Source organism: Peromyscus maniculatus, chromosome X (assembly GCF_049852395.1).
Source record: "Peromyscus maniculatus bairdii isolate BWxNUB_F1_BW_parent chromosome X, HU_Pman_BW_mat_3.1, whole genome shotgun sequence".
NCBI lineage: Eukaryota > Metazoa > Chordata > Mammalia > Rodentia > Cricetidae > Peromyscus > Peromyscus maniculatus.
In genome coordinates this window covers 97051785-97075779 of record NC_134875.1, presented here as the reverse complement: position 1 = coordinate 97075779, position 23995 = coordinate 97051785, and the positions used below count along the sequence as shown (strand labels likewise).

At 33.0% G+C, this 23995-nt stretch overlaps 1 protein-coding gene across 1 annotated transcript in view; it reads right to left on the bottom strand.

Moving 5' to 3' along the window:
* The window catches only part of Il1rapl1 (interleukin 1 receptor accessory protein like 1), a 1285879-nt gene that overhangs the window by 532834 nt on the left and 729050 nt on the right, over positions 1 to 23995 (bottom strand). The window contains exons 4-5 of the mRNA XM_016006057.3: positions 16434 to 16620; positions 13119 to 13272 (exon numbers count right to left, since the gene is read on the bottom strand). Of these exons, the coding sequence (XP_015861543.2) occupies positions 13119 to 13272; positions 16434 to 16620 (341 nt within the window). The remainder of the gene's footprint in view (positions 1 to 13118; positions 13273 to 16433; positions 16621 to 23995) is intronic.

Here is a 23995-nt window from a genome sequence, read left to right as displayed (position 1 = left end):
GGAGGGGGAGGGGAAGGAGAAGGAGAAGAAGAAGAAAAAGTAGTTTTATAGAGTAGAGAATAGGATCAGAGCATATTGAATTTTACACTGGATAATTGGAAGCAAAAAAGCAATGTTTAGAAGTCAATAAAATACAGATTATTACTGAAAGATGAGCTATAAGCACCTGATGGCTGCTGAGAGACAGAAATTCTGTTTTCTCCAGGAATGAGGTCTACAATAGGCTATCCAAATGCAAGTGGTCAGCCCTAAACATATATACAAATGAGAAACACTAGTGGACTCAGAAAGCATCAGAATAAATGGTTGTGATTTTGAGAGGGAATGGGGAGGTCATAGAAAGATTTGGAGGGAGAAATAGAACAGTGCAAATGAAATAAACACACTACTCATGTATCATTACTCAAAAAACTATTTAAATTAAAAATATCAAAAATAAATCTTAAAAAAAGGAAAAGTATAAATTCGCATGTATACTGAGACACAAATGTGCATAGATATACACATTTATAGTCACATGAAAAGTAGAAATGTAAATATTTATTATTTACCCTGTTAACAAACACTATACTTCACTCTTTAATCAGCTGCATAAAATAAATATATATTGAAAGTACTTCACATGTATAAACTACAATATATTAATCAGTGACATCTAAGATGCTATATTCATATGTAAGTACTCCTTCTTCATTACTAATTCCCTAAGGGGACAGAGGATACTAGGAGAAGAAGGACCTCTAAATCAACTGAGGAAAGTTCCTATGGAGATTGAAGCAGTAAGCATAGGCCCTTCATGGGTCTGCACCAGGGCCTCTGCACACATATTATAGCTTTCAGTATTTTAGTATTTTTATGGACTCCTGGGCATGTGAATGAGTGAGTTTCCAACCGTTGTGCCTTCTTGGGGCACTTGTGTTTCTCTGTTGGCTTGGCTTGTCCAACTTTGATATGATTTTTTATCGTATTATATTTTGTTATCTCTTAGAGGGTGGTTCTTTTCTAATGAGAGACAGGAAGGGAGTGGATCCACATGAGAGAAGAGGTGGCGAGGAACTAGGAAGAATAGATGGAGGAGAAACTGTGTTCAAATTGTGTTGTGTGGGAAAAGAATCTATGTATAAAAGGGAAAACAGAACAAAACAAAAATTAAGGAAAAAAAGACAAAGTCAATGAAAACATCCTAGAAAAGCCCAAATTTGCTTTAGACCAAGCATATAAGGTATATACCGAAGATCATAAAATAAATAATGTATATACTCAATATCATAAATTAATTCTGTCCTTAAACTTAGGACACATCCCAGAATATTTCATTATACTCAAACAGATACTCCAAAATTAAAAAAAAAATGAAATTTTATTCACTTTGGTCTCCCCCCCATCTCTATTGGTCTCTGTTATTTTGGGGTTACTTTTGTAATATATTGTACTTAACAAACATGATTCAAACATTTAATAATAAAATTTAAATCCTAAAGATATATTCCTTGTATCCAAGTATCTGTGCTGTACTCTGTAACACATTACAATTCAATCTGATCACATTTCAGCACACTATTGAAAAAAAAAGTGTCTTTGATCAGATATACATCTTATATATGTTTCTCTCAGTATACCATTTCCTCTTCTAGTGAGTATTTATTGGATAGCTCTTTTGCTCCTACATCTGAATTTGTTGTCCATAAACATAGGGACATTACAAATTATAGCAAGCAAATAATAGAACAGAATTTCACCCACTATGGTGGTATTTTATTTGTGCTAAAATGTGATTTTATTTGTATATTAATAAATAAAGTTGCCCGGAGGTTAGAGCTAATAGCAAGCCATAGCAGAAGCTGGTGGTGGTAGTGCATGCCTTTAATCAGATCACATGGCATGCAGAGTCTGTGTGTCCAAGGACATAGCCAGCTTCGAGACACACGCCTTTAAACTCAATACCAAATATAGAGACCTAGAGGTCTGTATAGATAGGCAGTGACAAGGAGGTCATGTGGTTGGGTTTGCAACCAATGAGAAGGCAGAACAGAAAGTCAATAAAAAGATAGACACACAGGAAGTAGGTCTCTTTCTCAGGGGAAGGACGGCAGCAGTAGAGGATGGTAAGAAGGCAGTTTTAGTCTCAGCTCTTAGCTACTGATCTGACCTGTTGGGCTTTTAACTCTGCATTTGGCTCTGTGTTTCTTATTTAATAAGACCGTTACATCTACAAGCCACTATAGATAATGACAATTGCTTTATTTAAAATTCTAAATACATTTCCAAAATGTACTTATAGTTTTCCTCTCTGGTGAATATAGATGATAGTGCTTACAAACTATTTTACATGGTGCCTGTATTATACTTAAAAAAAAGAAATAGCTTTTTTTCCCTCTAGGTATTAAACTTCAAATCAAGATTACATAGTCAAATTATTTTAAACTCACAGTTTACTGCAGAAAGTTTATCTACCCTTTACCTACAAATTTTAAATGTAACTATAAGAAATTTTTAATGTGTTTTAAGACCTGGTTTTGTGAAGTAAGCCAGGATGGCACTGAATTTGAGATGGTCCTGTCTCAACCTCTTGAATGTTGGCATTACAGGTATGTGCAATTATACATCGTATAAGTATGATACTTGTACTTCCAAATATGATATATTTTTACATATAAAAATATCTATAGTGCCGGATGGTGGTAGCATATGCCTTTAATCCCATCACTCAGGAGGCAGAGCCAGGTGGATCACTGTGAGTTTGAGGCCAGCCTGGTCTACAGAGGGAGAGCCAAGACGGGCACCAAAAGCTACATAGAGAAACACTGTCTTGAAAAACAAACAAACAAACAAACAAAAATCTATAGCTTTCAATATGTTTTACTTTACCAAAAACAGAATGCATGTTTATTTTCAAGGTTATGAATTCTGACATTTTAGCAAACACTAAAAGAATGTTATATATATATATATATATATATATATATATATATATATATATATATATATCTCCCTTACTATCAGTTTAATCAATTCATGGAAGGTTACAAGTCAGTACAACATGGTTGATTCATTGAAGTATTCAACAAAACAATTTTCCTAAGAGGAAGATAAAATATACCACTTTGAAAGAAAGAGACAGAGAGGGGAAAAATCCCTTTACCCTCAAGCTAGACCCAGAAATACACTATTTAATTACATCACTGGCAGAAGAATTAAAGGTCTCAGTACAATGTGCTTCAGTTGAACCTAGATGATAAATCTTTCATTGCAATCAGCACAGCTAATATGAAAACTACAGTGTCTTACTATTAATTATCTAGTGGAGTAAATCACAGACAAGTTCAGGGAATTAAATTTTATTCCTACATTTGTCACCATGAAGCTTTGTGACCTTGATAAAGCCACTTAACCTTTCTTTGCCTTAGCTTTCTCATCCATAAAAAGAGGAGGAAAATGTATCTTTTGAAAGCATAAATTTATCCCATGGTTGATTGGAAAGTAGTTTAAATACGTTGCTGCATTAACTCTGTTAAAAATGTACCAAGTATAAAAATGTTACTAAAACTATCATCTTTTTAGCACTTTCCTCATTCCTTTTGTTTTATTTTTTCCAGTAACTTTTTCTTTTCTTAGCTCCTGACTAATTTGCTTAAATCTCACATTTAGTTGGGAAAAATTTTCAATATAGAACATTTTCCTAATCCATTGTCTAGTTGTTTCAAGTCCTAGAAAAGACTTGTCTTTAACTGGTCTGAAAGTGTATAACACAAAGTTGTCAGTCACTTTGTTTAAAGTCTTCCTTTAAAATTATTTTAAAATGTTTTATCCAGACATATAAATAAAAAATGAATTTATGTGGGACTAGAGAGATAGTTTAGCAATAAAAAGCACTTGTTGCTATTCCAGGCAACTTAATTAAGGTTCTCAGCACTGACTCAGTGACTCACAACCATGTGTAACTCCATTTCCCAGGTATCTGAGGACCTTTTCTGGCCTCCTTGGGCACCAGGAACCCATGTGGTGCACAGACATATATGCAAGCAACATACCCAAACATACAAAATACAGATGAATAACTTATTTTTAAACAATGAAGTCTTGTCACACTAATATTTCCATAAGAAACTTATGTGGCCTATACTTATGGCCCATAAGTACTATTTCATATGAAACAAATAAAATATATGTATCATGTTCATACTCTGAATAAATAAAATATTTTCCTAATTAGAAATTCTACAAAAGATAGATATTATATATATACATATACATACACATACATATATATACATATACATACACATACATATATATACATACACATACACATACATATATATACATACACACACACACACACACACACACACACACACACACACACACACACATATATATATATATATATATATATATATATATATATAGAGAGAGAGAGAGAGAGAGAGAGAGAGAGAGAGAGAGAGAGAGGATGTGGGCCACCCCAGGGGCTGTGGACACTTTGCTGAACCTCCTAACAATGCTAGCCAATACAAATGTTGCTTCTGTCACATTCTTACTACTTTTGCCCTGCCATCCCCCAACACCAACACTTCTTTGTTCTCTGAGAACCTGGCAGACAATACCAGGTTTAGAGATTTATGGTAGGGAATTTGAAACTGTGGTCCTATTTCTGATGTATATATTCCACATGGTGCTTATTCCTATGTCCATGTAGATTTTCTTATGTTAAATAGGATCTTTGTGATGCTGAAGATGCTTTACATAATTTGGATAGAAAATTGATTTGTGCACTGAATCAAAACACAGTTCACACTGCAGAATGGGAAAACACCCAAACAAATGAAAGCCAAGGAAGGGTGGAAGGTGAACAGCTCCTCATGATATCAGGAGGTTACAAAAGCTAAAGGAATGGAACGCTATCAAGAAAGGGTCTTTTAACCAGTCTGAAATATAGTAGACTGACTGGCAGACCAGAGCACAGCAGAAAACAACCTCACAATGATAGACCAAAACTGCAGCTTGAAAACCAAGTTCAGTACCATTCGTTATGCTTCAAGAAAGATCTAAAGGCCGGGCGGTGGTGGTGCACACTTTAATCCCAGCACTCGGGAGGCAGAGGCAGGCGGATCTCTGTGAGTTCGAGACCAGCCTGGTCTCCAAAGCGAGTTCCAGGAAAGGCGCAAAGCTACACAGAGAAACCCTGTCTCGAAAAACAAAACAAAACAAAAATCTGAAAGTGGAATAATAAAGAAATAAAGAACAGTTTGAGTGACCAAGGGCTGTGTAGATGGTATTGCTTTTTGACCATGGTCTGAAATGACAATAGAATCATCAGAATCTACATGAAATAACTGAAGTCCCTTCAAGTTTGAAAGTTAGCATTTTAGGACAAAATAAAGGAAATTCAATTTTGTACTTATAGAAACTAATCTGCACATAGGATTATGTTGTATTGAATTGTGTGTAACAAATATATTACAAGTTATTGGAAAGTGGGCTGTCTGAATGGCAAAGAAGACAGACAGAGCTGTGCCTTGCTTGGTCTGTAGCAAACTGACTGTGTGGGAAAAACTATGGTCCAATATCAAGTTTCTTGAAGTTGTCTCTTAAGAATCAGTACCATTTAAGCTATTGTTAGCAAGTCTTGTCTTTGTTTATAGCAATGCAGTTTACATCTTTAACCACTTTTTTTCTCCTATGTAGCTCCACTTATCCTTGACATCCCCTTAGAGGGCCCATCTCTTCACACATTTTGACTTGCTGGTGTGTTCAATAGTTATTTATCAAACCCTTAGAGTGGGAAAAACATTATACTTGATAATTGGAGAGAAGAATTTCTTTAGCAAATGTCTACTGAAAAAAATCTAGTGAATCATTACAATATGGCATCATTGTCTTGAGGTGTACTATGACCATGTTTCATAATTTTAAAACCCAACGTACTATCAAAAATAAGTAAAAGTATCTAGTATTTGTTATAACCATTACTATAAATAGTGAAAATAAATAATCTGTAATTTGTTGCACAGTAACTGTATAATATACTAGAGTACTATTACACTGTTAACTGAGCCTCAGTTAAACACATATAAGAAGAGAATCCCCCAAATAAGTATCAAATTGCATTATCTATTTTGCAAAATGTTCACTAACCTAGACTTTATAATGGTCTACATGCATGTTTTCTAGAGAAGATATTCTGTGTATACTAAATAAATAACATCTAATGTCACAGAATATTTTTTAATCCTTAGTTTCTTATTAGGATACAGGCTTGTTTCCTTGTTGATTCTGTCACACTTGAATTTTGTCATATATTTCATTTAAAATTAGGTCAAAATCTAAAATCTGGAAACAAAGCAAAAGCCCTTGTAACAATTTTGTAAATGTAGTAGAATACACAGAAATTAAGGAGAGAAACTGAAGTTTATTTTACCTGTGTTAACAAAATTTCAGCCTGCCCCAAATCATACAGAAAGCAAGTATAAGATTTGAGCTCATAAATGTTGGCTTCATTAATTTTTGTTACTGCTTTTGTCTTTAATCGGGTTAAAATATTTTAATATAATTATATTTGAGAATACAGTAAAATTGATAAAATTATAAAAAAACACAAAATTCCTGCTTGTATGTTAAGAAATTGTATGAGTGTATTTGTGTTCATGTGCACATATATGTCTGTACACTAGCAAGATTCAAAAGAAGGTATTTTGCTGACAAAAACTTCAAGAAAATCTAAAGAAGTCTCATTCATTTCAAGACTATCAGATTTAATGTGGATCATTTTCCACATTCAACATTTTCAGAAATAATTTGGAAAAGGATTACTGCTAAATTTATATTTTGAGTATATGATAATTTAGTGTAAGGAATGTAAATACCTGTCATTTGTCCATTTATATCAATAGAAATTTGAGTATTTGCACATTTTTTCCTTGCCATCTATGGGGGATTAAATAAGAATGGCCCCTATAGACTCATGTGTTTGAATGCTTGGCCCAGGCGAGCGCGATAAGAAGCTGGCAGCCAAGAAGAAGCTAGACAAGAAACAGGCACTGAGGCCACTGTAGTGGGCTCTTCCTTCCTTCCTCCTGTTCTGTCCCCTCCCACTCTGTCTCTAAGTTATTTAAATTATGGCTGGGGTGGGGGAGGGATGGGGGGCACCAGAACCTGGATTTGGTTTTCTAAATAAAAGTTGGAAAAGCAAAAAAAAAAAAAAAATTGGAGATGCCAGGGTCATGGGATACCTGACCAAGTAAAGCTGCTGAGAGGGAATAGAGACAGCTCAAGAGAAAGAAGTGTGTTGCAGTCAACAAAGTTGAAAGGAGTTGGAGATCTGAAGAGTACTTTAACACCAGACATGTAGATGTAGAGTTTGGAGCTTGCCCAGCTAGCTTTAGGTCTTGCTTTGGTTCAGTATTTCCTCACTATGCTCCCTTCTCTATGTTTTGGAATGATAATGTATATCCTATGCCATTATATGTTGAAAGTATGTTATCTGGTTAATATTTTTATTTTACAGAAGATTAAAGTCAAGAAATTGCTTGACTCTCAGAAGAGAATTTGAACTTTAGACTTTTAAGTAAGTTTGACACTATTACAGACTATGGGTCTTTTGAAGTTGGACTAAATGTAATTTTGCATTATGATATGGTTAGAAGCTTATGGGTGCCAGGGTGTGGAATGTGGTGGTTTGAATAGAAATGGCTCCATAGACTCATCTATTTGAATGCTTGGTCTATAGAGAGTGGCAATATAAGGAGGTGTGGCCTTGTTGGAGTTGGTGTGGCATTGTTAGAAGAAATATAGCATTGTGGAGGCGGGCTTTGAGCTCTCATATGCTCAAGCTATGCTAGGTGTGGCACACAGTCTCTTTCTGCTGCCTGCAGATCAAGATGTAGAATTCTCAGCTACCTCTCCAGCACCATGTCTGCCTGCATGCCATCATGCTTCTCATCATGGATAATGGACTAAACCTCTGAAACTGTAAGACAGCTCCAATTAAATGTTTTCTTTTATAAAAGTTGTCATGGTCATGGTGTCTCCCCATAGTAACAAAACCTAACTAAGATGCTATTATTGCTCAGAAGACTGTTAAATAATTCCAAATAGAAGTCTAGAAACAAAAATACAGTAAAATCTTAGGATCATTAAGGAATCATCAGATTCATAGGCAGCAGAGATCTGCATTCCTTCTTTTAAAAAGTTTCACTTCTTTTGGTACCTCTAATTATATTCACCTTCTCTCCTCAATCACCAATTTGGTCTATATCTTCTCATCCCATAGGCCTGCTCATGTACTCCAAGATACTCTTTCCCCATATGACTAGGTAAGATTGCTCCTTACTATCCAAGGCAGTCCATCTCCTCCTCAATCTTGCTTCTTTGAGCTACTTACTATGCAGACATCATTCTTCCTCACTTGTCCTGCCAGCAACTCCTGAATCTTGCCTCCAAGTGCTTCCATATTTCACAGTTCCTCTGTGATCTCTCACCACCATGAAAAGCCCAGTCATTCCTACTTTAAAGTTGCCTGCTTTACTGTGATCTCACTTTCCAGTGCCCCAGGTAAGTTCTTCCCCTTCTGACTCCATAGGTCTCCTCATTACATAGCTAGCTGAACCAATTGATCAGAACTTCCTCAGTGTCAGTCAAGTGGACTTGGACAGCTACACCAAAAGACAGCAGAGGATGGGACCAACAAAGGACATTCTGACTCTTGGATAATGTCTCTTTGTACAGAGTGTAGTAAACTCTCAAAAAAAAAAAGACTAGAAATAGAAACCACTGGCTAGAAACAATGAGAACTACATAGATCTTCTAGAAAACGAATTGAAATAAAGCTATGAGTAAACAACTAAAAGAGGATATGAATATACTTCAAAAGAATCAAAATCAATCCATGACATAAAATACAATTTAATAAAGATGTACAATTACTGAAGAAAAATCAAACTGAAATGATAGTAGAAATTAAAAATTAAATAAGACAAATAAAAACTTCAGTGATCACTTCATCAACAGACTGGATCATGTGAGCAAAAAAGCAGAACTAGATGAGAGTAGAGAAATTTGATCATACAGTAAATTTGATGAGAATTTATTTTTAAAAATAGAACAAGAAAAAGGTTTTGGACATTGTGGAGAGATTCAACTTTCAAATTATGGGCATGAAGGAAGGAGAAGATGGCAAACATTTATAGAACATTTTTCAATTATATAGAAGAAAAATTTCCTAACCTAGAGAAAATGTTGCCTATATATGTATGAACTCTATAGAATATCAAATTGACAGGAGCAGAAAACAAACTCCCCATGATATCTTGTAGTTAAAACATTGAGAGATAGAGAATAAAGAAAGGTTGTTGAAAACTGTAAGAAAGAAAGGTCATTCGCTTATAAAGGCAGGCCCATTAGAATAAGAAGTGATTATTTAACAGAAACTTTTAAATCCAGTAGTGCTTATAAAGAGGTATTGAATGTCTGGAAATACCACAACTGCTAACAGACTATTATATCTAGAAAAACTATTGAATTATAAATTTCTGTTCCTGTGATAAAATACTATGACCAAAAACAAATTAAAGAATAAAAAATTATATTAGCTTATGGTACATGAGTGACAGAGTCCATTAGGGTGGGGAAGGCAGAGGAATTTCACAAGATATAACCATAAAGTTCCACCAACATGACTGCCAAAACATGATCTTAACAAGGACAACAAAAATGGACATGCTAATGAGTTTGGGAGAAAGGCCTTGAGGCCACAACCCTACACAAAGTGCTACAGGCAGCTAAGGAATTCTGAGAGTAAGAGAAATAATCTTCCTGAACACACCAATTGGTTTTCCAAAACCAAATGATTATCCTGGAAAACATACATACAATCATATTATACAGACAAGGCAGATTGTATTTGTGTACTTAGGAATATATATATATATATATATATATATATATATATATATATATATATATGTGTGTGTGTGTGTGTGTGTGTGTGTGTGTGTGTGTGTGTGTGTGTGTGTTTAAAGCATTAAGAGATAGAGATTAAAGAGAGGATATAGAAAGCTGTAAGAGAGGAAAGGTCATTCACGTATAAAGGTAGACTATTGGAGTAATAAATGATTATTTAACAGAAAATTTTAAATTCAGCAGGGCCTAGGAAAAATATATACATAATAACAATTAATAAAAAATGAAGCCATGAATTTGAAAGAAAGGAAGGAAGAATATATAGAAGGGCTTGGATGGAGGAAAGGGAAATTGTAACAATTATTAAAAATGAAGGAAATATTTTAATTGTGGCATAGGCTTCTCAAAAGAGGAAATACACGTGGCTGCGAAATATCATTTAGATATTCAACTACTTAGCCCTCAGGTAAGTGAAAATGAAATTACATTGAGATGCTAGCTTTCCCCAGTCAGAATTAGTAAGACAGGAGAGAGAGGGGGCCACAAACTCTGGCTTTAATATGAGGAAAGGGGAACACCTATGTAGCAATTAGTATGAATGTTGCTAAAACAAAACAGAACAAAACAAAAACTGTAGTAGAACTGTGACATGATTCAGCTCTCCCCCCCCTCCTGGGAATCTGACCAAAGAAAATAGTCATCATATGAAAGGGATAAATAAATGTATATATTCATGTTTAATTTTGCACTTTCTTTCCTGTATCTTTTATTCTTCTCTCATACAATACATCACAATTGCAGTTCACACTCTGTCCTCTCCTCCCAGCCTCCCCCTCCTTTCTCCCCTCTCCCCAACGTTCACTTTCATCTGTTTCCCTTTTAGAAAAAAAGCAGGCCTACATGAGATATCAGCTGAGCAAGACATACCAGAAAAAGAGCAATAGAAGGGAGTTGGTTCAGAATGAATGCATAACACAGGAATGCATAGATTTATCACAGTGAGACCCATTTATTTATATAATTGATTTGTGTCAAAATCATCAAATTTCTCTTGGATATCTGGACTTAGGTATTATTCATTTCCATATGAAAAAAACTGGAAGTTTTTGTATAAGTGCAGAAAGTATAGAAAATTATAAAACAATATAAGAGTAAAAAGTTCTACTCTTAGGTTTACCAAATGTTCTTATGCAAGTTTTTTATCAGTCAAGACAAAATGTTTAATTTCAAACTACCTAATAATGGATTGTATTTATAAATCTTAGTGTTTCTAGAAAGAAAAAGATATGTTTACCATGGATACACTTTCCTTTCTGAAGAGTTAAGGCAAGAAATCAATATTATCTTTATTCATAATATCACTTTCATTCATATTTTAAGTTCTTTCTTTCTAAATACCTAAAATTTAGAAAAGCTACTTTAGTATACTTTGTAAGCTAAAGTTTGAACAGAAGATTTTCAATATTTATTGTGTATACTGGCATATTTTTCACTGAACTGTTGAAAACAATATTAGTAGAAGTGATAAAGTGCTCCTCTGAATTTTTCTGCACACTGATCTATTACACACAGCCAAACTGTAACCCAAATGATTGCAAATCATACACACACTTATGATGGGTATATAATACACACCACAGACTAAATGTGTGTTGACTATTCAAGTCTATCATAAATTGCAAGTGTCAGTTGTTTGCTCTTTCTAATATTTATCAAAGCCTTTACCAAAGAGCATCTCATGTAAAGAATCTCCCCCTTGTCAGAATAATGGATATTTGGCAAATAAGCCCCCCCCAGACAATGTAGTTTTGAGTCAAATTATATCATAGTTCAAGATTTAAAAGAAATGGATTCTTTTTTTGTTGTGATTTTTTTTTGAGACAGGGTTTCTCTGTATAGCTTTGGAGCCTTTTCTGGAACTCACTCTGTAGCCCAGGCTGGCCTCAAACTCACAGAGATCCACCTGCCCCCGCCTCCTGAGTGCTGGGACTAAAGGTGTGTGCCCCCAACACCCAGCTAAGAAATGGATTCTTATGATGCTTGGATACATGTACGTATCAAAAAGATTTTTTTTCATTTAAAAGAAAGCTGTTTTACAAGTTAGTGAATGTATGAAATTAATTAGTTATGCTGTTCTAAAAATGGTTTGCAAATATGACCCCAAAAAGTCATCAAGAGCCTCTTTCAATAAGAATGTGCAAATATCTGTAATTTCTCATTTTTTTTGTCCTGGTTTCCCTTCTACCTTTCATGAGGAACTTTTACAAAGTGATTATTGTTGTAAATAACAAATTGATCATGAATATAATTCTTTGCATAACTAAATTTCTAAATATTTGCATTTTCTACATTGCAAATTTATTGCATACACATTACCTTAATTATTTTAACATTTGAAAATCCCCCATAAGGCAAAGTTCATCTTCATCATTTTATACATTAGTAAACTTATACTCTGGAGCTTACAATAATTCAACTAAACTTGTTAGACTTGTGAATTGTACATTGTTTTTAATAAGCAGTGCTCTAATACTATTCTGGTTACTTTCTGTATTAACAAGATATGAGGATGATTCTGTGATCCTTAAAAAGAATCTTACATTTTTAAATGATTTTCTCTGAAATTGTTTTCATTTTTTATAGCCTATGAGATCATATGTGGAGGAGTGTTCCCCTTTCTACACATCCACTCCAATATAAGCTGTCATTAGTGTTAGTCATTCTGAGAGGTGTTAAGATGGTATCTCAGAGTCGTTTTGATTAGCATTTCCATCATATGTGTCATCTATATAGTGATAAATATGTGAAACAGAAAAAGAATTTTTCTAACATTCAGCAGAGGTAGATTTCTAATGTTCACATAAATACAGAGGTAGACTTCATGTATTCCATTCCATTACTCTAGAAAATGTTTCTAAAAATAATACCACTACAAAGTACAAGCATAATCTTCAAACATTGTAAACTCATTATTTCAAGTACTTTCAAAAGCTAATATTTGTATATTTCCCTAAACATATTCTATTTAACCTTTCAAATGTATTTCAGCATAAGATAATTTAAAAACAAGGAAGAATCAATTTCACCTATAGGAATCCACTCAGCATTTGCTTGAGTGCTTATTTTCATACCCACGTTTGAAAGTATTAATATACAGCCCTGAAACTGACTCATGAGGCATTTTCTTTACTTGCAAATGAAACATTGACTGTGATTACCTGTAACAGTTAACTCGGTGGTTCTTCTCACCACAAAGCCGCCATATTTTAATTCACATGTGTAGTTTCCAATGTCATCTTCTTTGACTTCTCTTATGAGTAAGGTATCTCTTTTGAACACAATACTTGGTCTCCATGATTTTGTTCTACATTCCTATGCAAAGAACATAAAATTGAATAGTATACATAATAAGTAAAAAAAAAAGTTGAACCACTAAAGCAGTAGTTTTTGGTTTCATTAAAAGAAAACCTACACAAGATCTCCTATAGATCAAGCTGGCTTTGAACTTGCTATGTAACTGAGATGAGGCTTTAAGTCCTGATCATCCTGCCTCAAGTTAGGATTACATTCTTTTTTTTTAAATCTGGAAATCTTGAAGAGTAGTTTCAGGGTAACATTAATAGATACATATTATTTTGTTAGATACAATAACAGGTATATGTTAATCACACTCAACATAAAATTTAAAAGCAAATCATAGAGAAATATTGTGAAATTAACTATTTTGTATTCAGTACACAAAATTTAAAATGTATTATTAAATAAACAATGGGGAATAATTTTATAAGATAAATTTTTCTATTCTAATACTATACCAAAATATAATTGCTGCAGTTATTAAATGCAAAACTTCTATATACTGAAGAAACAGTTAACATTTGTATACAAGGCCTTTTGATTTTCTATTAGCACACAAATAATTAGTTTTTCTTATGGCATTTTCCAAACAAAATTTGCTTTTATTGTTTCTCTTATACACTCTTCTTCTCTATCTCCTGCCCTCTTGATTTGTGCCCTTGCATGCTCCTTTCTACTACCATGTCACCTTTCTCACTTACCTTGACAATCTTAGTTGGCTTTAGCAACACCTCTTCCCAATTGTGCAGTTCTATCTAATCTGATAATCTGTGATCACTCTCACAAACTCTTATTTACATGTACATATACAGCAACAGAATATGTATATCTGAGAATATGTATTTTTTTTCTAAGATGGGGAAACTTCATTTAATATAATACTTTTTGGATCTATCTATTTTCTTGAAGTTTTTTTCTTTATGATCGAGCAAAATTACATTGTGTATATATACCACATTTTCTTTATCCATTTATTTATTGATGGGCATGTATACTTGATCCATTTCCTTACTGATGTGAAAATGAAGCAATAAAATAGATACATATGTATCTTGTGGTAGGATATATGATTATCTGGGTCTATCCCAACAATGGTATGATTCTGTCATATGGAAGTTCTATTTTTAACATTTTGAAAAGTATCTGTAATGATTTCCATAAGAGCTATACTAGATTATGCTCTGAATATTAGTGAATAAGTGATCTTCATTTGTCACATACCATAAATATCTATTTTCATTATTAATAGACATACAAAATTGTGATCTGTTTGATGGTGATGTTATTGGGCCAAAAGATTTCTGTTTTTCCAAAAACATAAATTCCTATTCTCAAACTAGTCTGTAAACTAATAGGAGGACAAAATCACTTTAAATTTTTTGGAAACTATAGACAGGCAATATTATTTATTGTCAAGTAAAGTTTTTAAGGGCCTTTATTATATGTGGGTCAGTGCCTCTGTGTAATTATATGTAGTTTTTTTTCAGTTATTTCAAACCAAAATACACATATATTTGCTTATATTAATTACATAAACAGTAATAATTGAATACATATTTATTAAAGTATCATACTTTAGAGTTAGCCTCTTAATGTCCATATTATGTGGCAGAGGTTAAGGCTTGACTAAAAAAATAAGCTTTTTATAGCTTAAATGACTATTACAGTGTTGACAACATATTGAAATGAATAACATGAAACCAGGAAAATTTAATTGAAGTTGAATTTATTGAATTTATTTTAAATGAAAGGTACACAAGTATGTATGTTTACTCTTATACTTCAGAAAAACTTAAAATGTTCACTGCAATTGATAAGGAAAAATATATATCTCAAAATCAACTTATTCATAAAAAACAAAAAGCTTGAGTTTTGAATGTTCACACACAAGTGCTAGAAAAAATATATGGTTTTAGAAAGCTTTAGTTTCATCATATTCTTAAATGTTCCCTGTTGGGCTAATAGCTTAGTGATATTTGACATTGTCCAGGACTGGAAACTAAGGGAAAACTGAAAAATTGTTCAACAGTTCCCATGATGCTCTGAGATTCCATTGCTTGTTATCCAGAATTAAAGTTAAGCCTTTGAGAAGAATGCTGCTAACTGTAAAGAAATGTTTTTGAACTTATTCAGGTTCCTTGTTTTATGTTTTAATTCTAATTCATGGGCAATTAATTACAAGGGTTAACATTCTGATTCTGATAGGTGTACACTAAGTAGTATGAAGCCCAGTTTCTTAAAGTCCAACTCCCAACCAATTAGACAAAGAAAATGGTAAGTTAGGAGTTTTTATTTGTGAACAAACTATTTCCATATGAACACTCACAGATACTATATTAACTTTTGAGTGTGCCCAAAACCAAAAATACTCTCGGATCATAAAAATAAGCTTAAAACCATAAGCATTTTTGGAAGACCGTTAAATATCAGCAATGTGATAGCCAAAGAGGACTGGGTTATTCTCTTTTTGAAGAAAATGCTGCTATTATAATATTATCTGTTTTCTAATATGTTATTTATATGCCTATTTATATATGAAATGATTATAATATACACAAAGTTATGACCATTCAAAATAATATTCCATTGAAATTAGGGTACCATAAAACAAATAAGTATTGTTTCTCTCTTGCCTTGGGATATACTGGAATGCTAAGCCCAGAAATGATTGTTCAGTCTCTTTCAGTTTCCAAATTTGTGTAACAGTTGTTAATATAAGCAGGATTTTAATATTAACACAACAACTTATACAGTAGACCAGCCGTGCTAATATTAACCAATACTTTATCAAAGCATATGGGTTTTAAACTTATGTTGACAAAGGGGCTAGGCAGTTAAAAGAACTGTCTGCAATTTCAGATGAACAAGATCTATTTCCTAAAACCCACATGGCCACTCACAACCATCTCTAACTCCAGTCCCAGGAATCTGATGACCTCTACTTACCTGTTCAGGTTCTGCATGCACATGGTACAGATATACATTCAGGTAACACTCATACACATAAAATAAAATTAAATAAAATCTCATAAACAAAACCTATAATGACCAGCACAACTTGCTATAGCACTCTGTAAGACATGAGGTATATCTTAGCTAATCTTTCACGCAGATTTCTCTAGAATAAGATGCACATTAAATTATTTGTAGGCAGTAAAATCTTCCACAGCCCATACCTTGTACCAAAGGATTTCAGGTTCTCTGGTTGGTAATAAAAAGTCCTCTATGTCTCGGCATGAAATTTCCTTGCTTTTGCTGAGTTCAGCTTTTTCAAAGTACTTCATCTTGGAATTGTAGCAGAGTCCAGTGTCGTTTTCTCCTACTGTCAGTGAGATGGATACTTTCATACAATATGTGGAGTTCCTGAAATAGAGCAGAATGCAAATGTAACCTACTGTGAATGGGATGCAAAGGATGCCAATGCAGAGTGCTTAACTTCTTCAGGTAAATAAATAAACAAACAAATCAATCAATCATTCAACCAATAAATAAAGATAAAGGAGAAAACCTCTATTGTTTACTGCTTCTCTTTGGTTCCTTGGCTTATTTCAAAGGATTGTCTACTGTCTACCAATTAAACAATACTCGGTCTTATAAAAACAGACATGTACATAATATTTATTTTCTATAAAAAGTAAATCTGAATTAAATTGAAAAGGTATTTAATAGATATATTTTATGTAGAAAACTGTTTAGGACAAAAAAAAGTCAAGCACAGGTTTGTAAAACTGGCAAGCTATCATCAGGTGAAGGTGCTTGCTACCAAAGCTGATGACTTGAATTTAATCTCTGTCTCACATAGTGGAAGGAAAGAACGAACTCTCACAAGCAGTCCTGCCTTCTCAACACCGATGCCACTGCATGCTCACACCTCCCAGACAGTAAGTAAGTAATAGAATTTAAAAAACACAACAAGAACAACAACAACAAGAGAACCACTCTCACTACATCTGCCAGGAATCAAACTCTTCCTCTTGAACCCATAAAAAGAAGCCACAAGCAGTAGTCAGGGCCCTTGAGTACTTACTCATGAGGACTGCTGTCAATCTTAGCAGTGTATTCCTTTCTAACCTGTACCATTGCTTCACTCTAAATAAAGTCATTTTGCTCGCTCTTGAGAAAAAACTGGCAAGCTAAATAGGGAGTTAGAGGGGTCCAACTAACCTATTAAACGCAATGGTGGGATAGGAATTATGCCCTGTAGTTCTTAAGGCACTTTTCCACTGGGTAAGTAGAGAAATGACTGACGAGTTAGGGACAAAGCAAGTTGGGGTAAAAGTACTGAAACAAACAGCTGTGTTTACACATTGTGTCCATTTGGTTTAAGATCTTGACAATGTGTCAAAGATCAATACTTTATTGATGGATACTACGTAACTGGGGAAATAAGTCAGCACCTTGTTTATCTTGTCGAATCCTAAGCAATAGTTAAAATTTAGAAAAACTCAAATACAAATCATAATCAAATGTTTCTTGAATAGTTGGGAATGAATGAATATGTAACTAAATTATTATATTTTTGCTTAGTATTTATACGTCTGGATATTTATTACAGTATATTTTGTGTGATACTGGAGGGTGGAAATTTAAAAAAGCATTGGATTCAAAGGGTTGGTAAAGAACATTTTCTTTGATAAGTGTCCAATAACTCATTGTATACACAATAATTAAAATCCTGTTTTTGAATGCCATTGTTTATTATCCTTGTAAAATTGAGGAATGAAAATTATGACCACAAGCATAGACAGAACATAGGCATATTAGTAATTCATTGTTTTATTCAGTAACAAAAATAGTTACAATAACTTAGACATTTTTAATATAGACACTGCAATCTACTTATAATAACTCCCTTATAAGTTAATTTAAAACATCAATTAGTAAAATCAATGACCTTTATAAACATCAGTTCAAAGCCCTAAACAATCCTAAGAGCATGTGCTCATGAATTTTGTTACAATGATAAATAAATTTTCTGTTACCAGCCTCTTATAAACAAGAAAGCTATACATGTAAACAATAGAAATTTAACATAATGTGTAATAGAAAATCATATAAACTATCAAAATTATTTCAATAAAAAGAAACAAGGATTCCAGACTACTTGGATTGTATTCAAGAATGAATCACAATTTGGCAATCATCAAAATGGCAGTTTCAAGTAACGCTGTGCACAAAGCCTGGAAGGAATGAAAACTGGATATGTTAGAAAGGACTCAAGAAAGATAGTTTCACAGGAGCAAGACTGAAAGACATGTGACCTAATTCTAAGGTATAGACTTGAAATTGGACATAATGGAATTTGTATTTTGGAAAAGTTTTTTTTCCCTATTGCAGTGGAAAAAATAGATAAGATGGGAAGGAAGGAAACCTGAATGCAATTTAAGAAAATGGAAAGGATCTGCATTTATTTAGGGAAAAAGTTAACCTGAAATAGTCAGTTTACACTGGCATAAGAAAGAAGGATCAAGTTCAAAATGTACTTAAGACATTAAACCAATGTAATAGTAAGGAACAAACAGAGAGCCACATAAGATGTAGAATTTTTTTATAATTGGTTATATGAAAAGTAGACTCAATATTTCAGTATGAGAAAGGAAATAATTCTGAGATAAAATAAATAAACATGTGAAATTTTAGCTCAAGTTTTATTCCAAAGTGAAGTAGTAGCACCTTTTGAGGCCTACTGGGAATGTGGCTTATATATTATTTGATGTCATTCCAATATATTCTTTTCAAAACATTGTAAGATATTTTTGTCAAAAAAAAGTTATTTAAGTTAAGTAGCTAACTTTATTAGCATACAATGTATCTTAAAATATTTAGATTTAATGTTAATATATATTTATAAAACACATTACATTATAGACATTTTGAGGAATATAGACAGTCATACATATTCTAGCCCATCTATATTTCTGCAAATTTTGTTATATCATTTTTCTCTGGAGCTGAATAACATTCTATTTTAAAATAAACACATTTTTATTACCCTTAGTATGCTGATGGATACCTAGGTTGGTTCTGTTTTCTTGATATAGTGAATAAAACAGAAATGAGCATAGGGATACAAACATCTTTGCTGTGGAGTATCAGATTTTCTGGGCATGTGCCTGAGAATGAAACAGTTGAGGAATAGGCTAGTTTTATTTTTAATTTTTGAGGAACGTCCACATTGATTTCTATAATGCTCTATTAATTTATATCTCCACCAGCAGTGAATAAAGGTTCCTCTGTTTTCAACATGCTCTCTATCTTTTGCTGTTGGATTAGTTAGCAGTTGCTTTTCTGACTTGGGTGATGTGGTTGGCCAAAGTAGTTTTATTTGCATTTTCCTGTTGACTAAAGTTGTTGAGCACATTTAAAAAAATAGTTATTGATCATTTGTGTTTCTTCTTTTTTTTCTTGAAAATTGTCCATTCAATAGTACATTTGTTGATTGGCAGTTTAATTTCCATGGTATTTAACTTCTGTAATTCTTTTTGAATTCTGGATAGTAACCCCTTGTCTGAAGTATAGTTGGGAAAGAATTTCTAGGAGAACAAGGGAAGGTAAATATTAGGTGATGAGGAAGGACAGGATGCAAATAAATAACACATGAGTTGTAAAAGAGAATATAAAGCAAATTGTGTTCCTAGTTTAATGTCACTGATTTTTCATTTTTATTTGTACATTTTTATCTGTGTGTATGTAGTGGATAAGTGCAAAAACATAATTGATAGTGAAGGTGTAAAATCCAAAGTGAAGTTTCACAGCTTCTAAATGGCTGCTCTGATTGTATAGAGAATTTGATGAGTTGCATAGACTTTGCATATGGGCAAGTGTTTATTTGAGTCACTATATTAATATATCTGCAAGGTGTATTTTTTTATAAATTTCTTATAATAAATAATTTATATAAATATGAATAAGCTATTCAAAAAGTTCAATCTATGTTACAGAATTCATACATAAAAATAGCTACTTCAATTGTTAATTTTATTATAAAAAGTAGCTATTAAGTATGATTTAATAACTTTATAAAGCACAGATTCTTTTCTAGTAAATTAAAAACAAAGATGTAGTTACATTGTTTATCCATGAAGTACTTTTGAAGTTCAATGTAGGCAGCCTTTCATTCTACTAATGAATATGGAATAGGCTTTAAATAAACTCAATTTTCTCTCTTGAGAAAAAGAACACAGACCTTTCTAAGCAGTGAATCAGTATATTCTAAATTTGTTTCTTGCACAAAACCTTTTTAGATACGAGAATCTTGGGCTGGGCAGTGGTGACGCACGCCTTTAATCCCAGCACTTGGAAGACAGAGGCAGGTGGATCTCTGTGTGTTCTCGACCAGCCTGGTCTACAAAGCGTATTCTAGGGCAGGCTCCAAAGCTACACAGAGAAACTCTGTCTGAGAAGAAAAAAAAAACAACTTAGATTTCTTCTGTTTTCAAATTTCTGCTTACTTCTGTTTGCCTGGTGTACACACAAATGTATTGTATTCCACACACGCATTTTATACAGTTAGGTAAAAAGAGTAAGAACTCCATAGTCCAATAGTAGAGGCATAGACTCCAATTCAATGTTTGAAAACTCAGGACTATTACTATCACTTAGGTCCTTCCTCTTCCTCTTCCCTATTTGTAAAAAAAAAAAAATACTGTTGTGGAATTCCAAAATGTTAAAACATGAATAGAGATTAGAATAATGCCTGCCATACAGTGAGTCGTTTGCCAGTGTTAGATCTTATTGCCACTGTGTTCTTTAATCTTGTTTCCTTTATATTTCTACTTTGCCATGCAGTACAACAGATGTGTTCTGTGAGCAGATTAGAAAAATGTGATGCCTTTAGTTTGTCAATGTGTAAATACTGCAAAGCATAATAAAATAGATAAGTTCTTATATTTTGTTTTATTTTGCTCTCATTTGGGAATAACTGAATTGGCTAAACAAGAATAGCTGAAGTTTAAAGAGAACAGGGACTCCCTATCTGAATCGTTACATCTTTCTCTTTCATAAGCTCAACAGACTACTACTCCTAGTCTTCCACAAGTGGCTTCAGAAGGATGTACTCAATTGTTCTCAAGTTCCTGACTTTCAAACCCTTGTCTGTGAGGTGACTGCTGATTTACAACTTCTAGAATTTAAGGCTCCCTAGGATAGCAGCATTTTAAAATGACTTTCAATGCTTAATACTTCTTTACTGTTTTCTGTTCCTCAGGAGGTGACTTAAAATTGTAAAAAAAAAAAAAAATTGTTACTTTTGCCGTATTTGCTGAGAAGAGCTAACGAGTAGTAAGCAACTTGTGACATGTGCATAAACACTTCATCTCTCTGAGGGGAATGTACACACATGAAATAATGGCTGCATTTCATCCTCAGTGTTACAGTTCTCAGATGTTTGGTGGAGTGGGCTAAATGGGGTAAGGAGAACATTCATAGAATTATAGAAAAATCGTTACCGTGTATTTACTTGCCTCTAACTCTTTATAAGAGAAGTTCTGCAGCATTGGCTAAAACTTGAATCATGACTGATCTTTTTTATTGTTCATACAATGGTGACACGGAACTTAAATGTATTCAAAGAAAAAATTGTTTAAATCTGAGTGAAAACACTCAATTATCTTTGCTACTGAAGAAAGTAGAAAGCAATATAGTTTTCTGATACAGATGACCTAATAGTATATACCAGGTACAAAAATATGTATTGTTTTTGTTTTCAATAGCATGGCATCATAGCTGAGGAACCTCACACCTGAAAAGGTTAATGAGTTAACTATTCTGTTAACCAACTAGAGACCTAAATGGGAATAGAACTTATGTCTTTACAATTCATTGCTCTCTTCAAAAAAATTAGTACTAGGACAGCATGCATAAGTGTTTCCATACACATTATATTTAAATAATAAATATATTGCATATATTTTTGCAAAAGCTGTACAATTTATTGTTTTTGTATAAAATAATAGAAAAATCTTGAACATATGAATTTATTTGTTTTGTACTGTAAAATGGGGAAAGACAAAAGACAACACAGCTTGGATTGTTTTTCTGAAAAATTAAGTTCTTAAATTCTTTAAAATTTAATAAAACTGAAAGAGAGCAAGTGGCAGTTCATAATAAAATATGACTCATCATATCTCTTTACTAATATATATTCTTACATCTTTACAAATGACTGGCTTCTGAAAGCACTGGATTTTGAGTGCTGTCTTCGGAAGAAAAAATTTCTATACAGGAATCTTGTATAAACATTGGGAACTAATTATTTTGGAACAAATTAAGAAATTGATATGAAACAAAATAATAAAATAGAAAATAATTTCGTTATATAGAGTCTCTGTAAGTCCATAGAATACACTGAAAATTTCTTAGCAGTGTGCTACTTTGAAGTAGGGGACAATTTTCAATTGGGTAGTTTTAAGATTTGTAAAAGTATTCTTTCTAAAAGGATGAGCACATGGCAGAAGTACAGTTTCATGTGTACAAATAGGTTATACTGGAAATGGGTCAGTGCAAAAAGTATCAGTGGGAGGAGAATACTTGTATATATCTGGTAAGCTGAAGAAGTATATTAAAAACCATTTCATGAAATATCTTAACATAGCACAGCTACAATTACTTTGTAATCACTCCCTCTCTGCATGATAATGTATAGTTTGCTGTCTCTCTTCCATTAACAAAACTACCAGTAACATGATTATTAAATGGATCCTCTAACAGCATCACTAAACATTTGACTTGTATATTATGTTTATTCCCTGGTTCTCTGGGAAAATAATACCATTTCCCCAATGCTCAGCAATCTTTTATCACTTCATGAAATGCTGTACAGAAAAATCGGAGATTTAATCAGTATCTTTAAAGAATAAAATAGGTCCATTCATCTTCATTTTACATGGTCAACTCTCTAAAGTTCATTGGTCAGTTTTAAACTCACAACCTGTAATTTTTGTACATATTTAAAGGTACATAATATTTTTATATTTTAATTTATTTCATTATATATATATTGTGTTTTTGTATATGATGTATGTGTATACATATATGGCATGGTGTGTGTGTATGTAGAGGTCAGAGGACAACTTTGTAGAGTTATTTATTTCCCTTTCAACTTTTACATAGTTTCCAGGAATCAAACTCATGTTATCAGGCATGTGCAACAAGTGAATTTATATACTAAAACCATGCTGGGCATGCCACATATTTTTGAACTGTCACAAATATGTGGAAATTGAAGTAAGTGAACTATCAGGAAGGCAGTTTAGCCAAAACTTTGATCGTCAGGTCTGACTATTAGCTGTGAGAATGAAGCAACACATGAAAAAGGAAAGGTCAGATTAGGGAGTTAGTGTCTCAAAGTTTATTAATCCTTAGGTGCACTTTGATGCTTTCTTTCTAATTTGAAAGCCTTCTATTCATTTATTTTTCTTTTGTATTGTCCCATCAGTCTTTATGGTGGTTCATGAAGCTACCTATGGATGGGGCTCTTTTCTTCGATCTTTCTTAAACAATTATGTTTGTAGCTACTGACACTGAATGTGAGGTTTGTTTAGTTTTTCTTCTCAGAGGACTCTGAAGAACCCATTGATTTAACTTGGTTGAAATCAGTCCTTGCTGAAAAGATTAGAAAAAAAGCATCCAGCAGCTAAGATCTAAAAATGCTGGCTTCCCACCTTCTCATTTGGATTCTACTTTTTCACTTAACTGCTGAATTGTGTTCCATGTACAGTCTTCTGAAAACTATAAATTT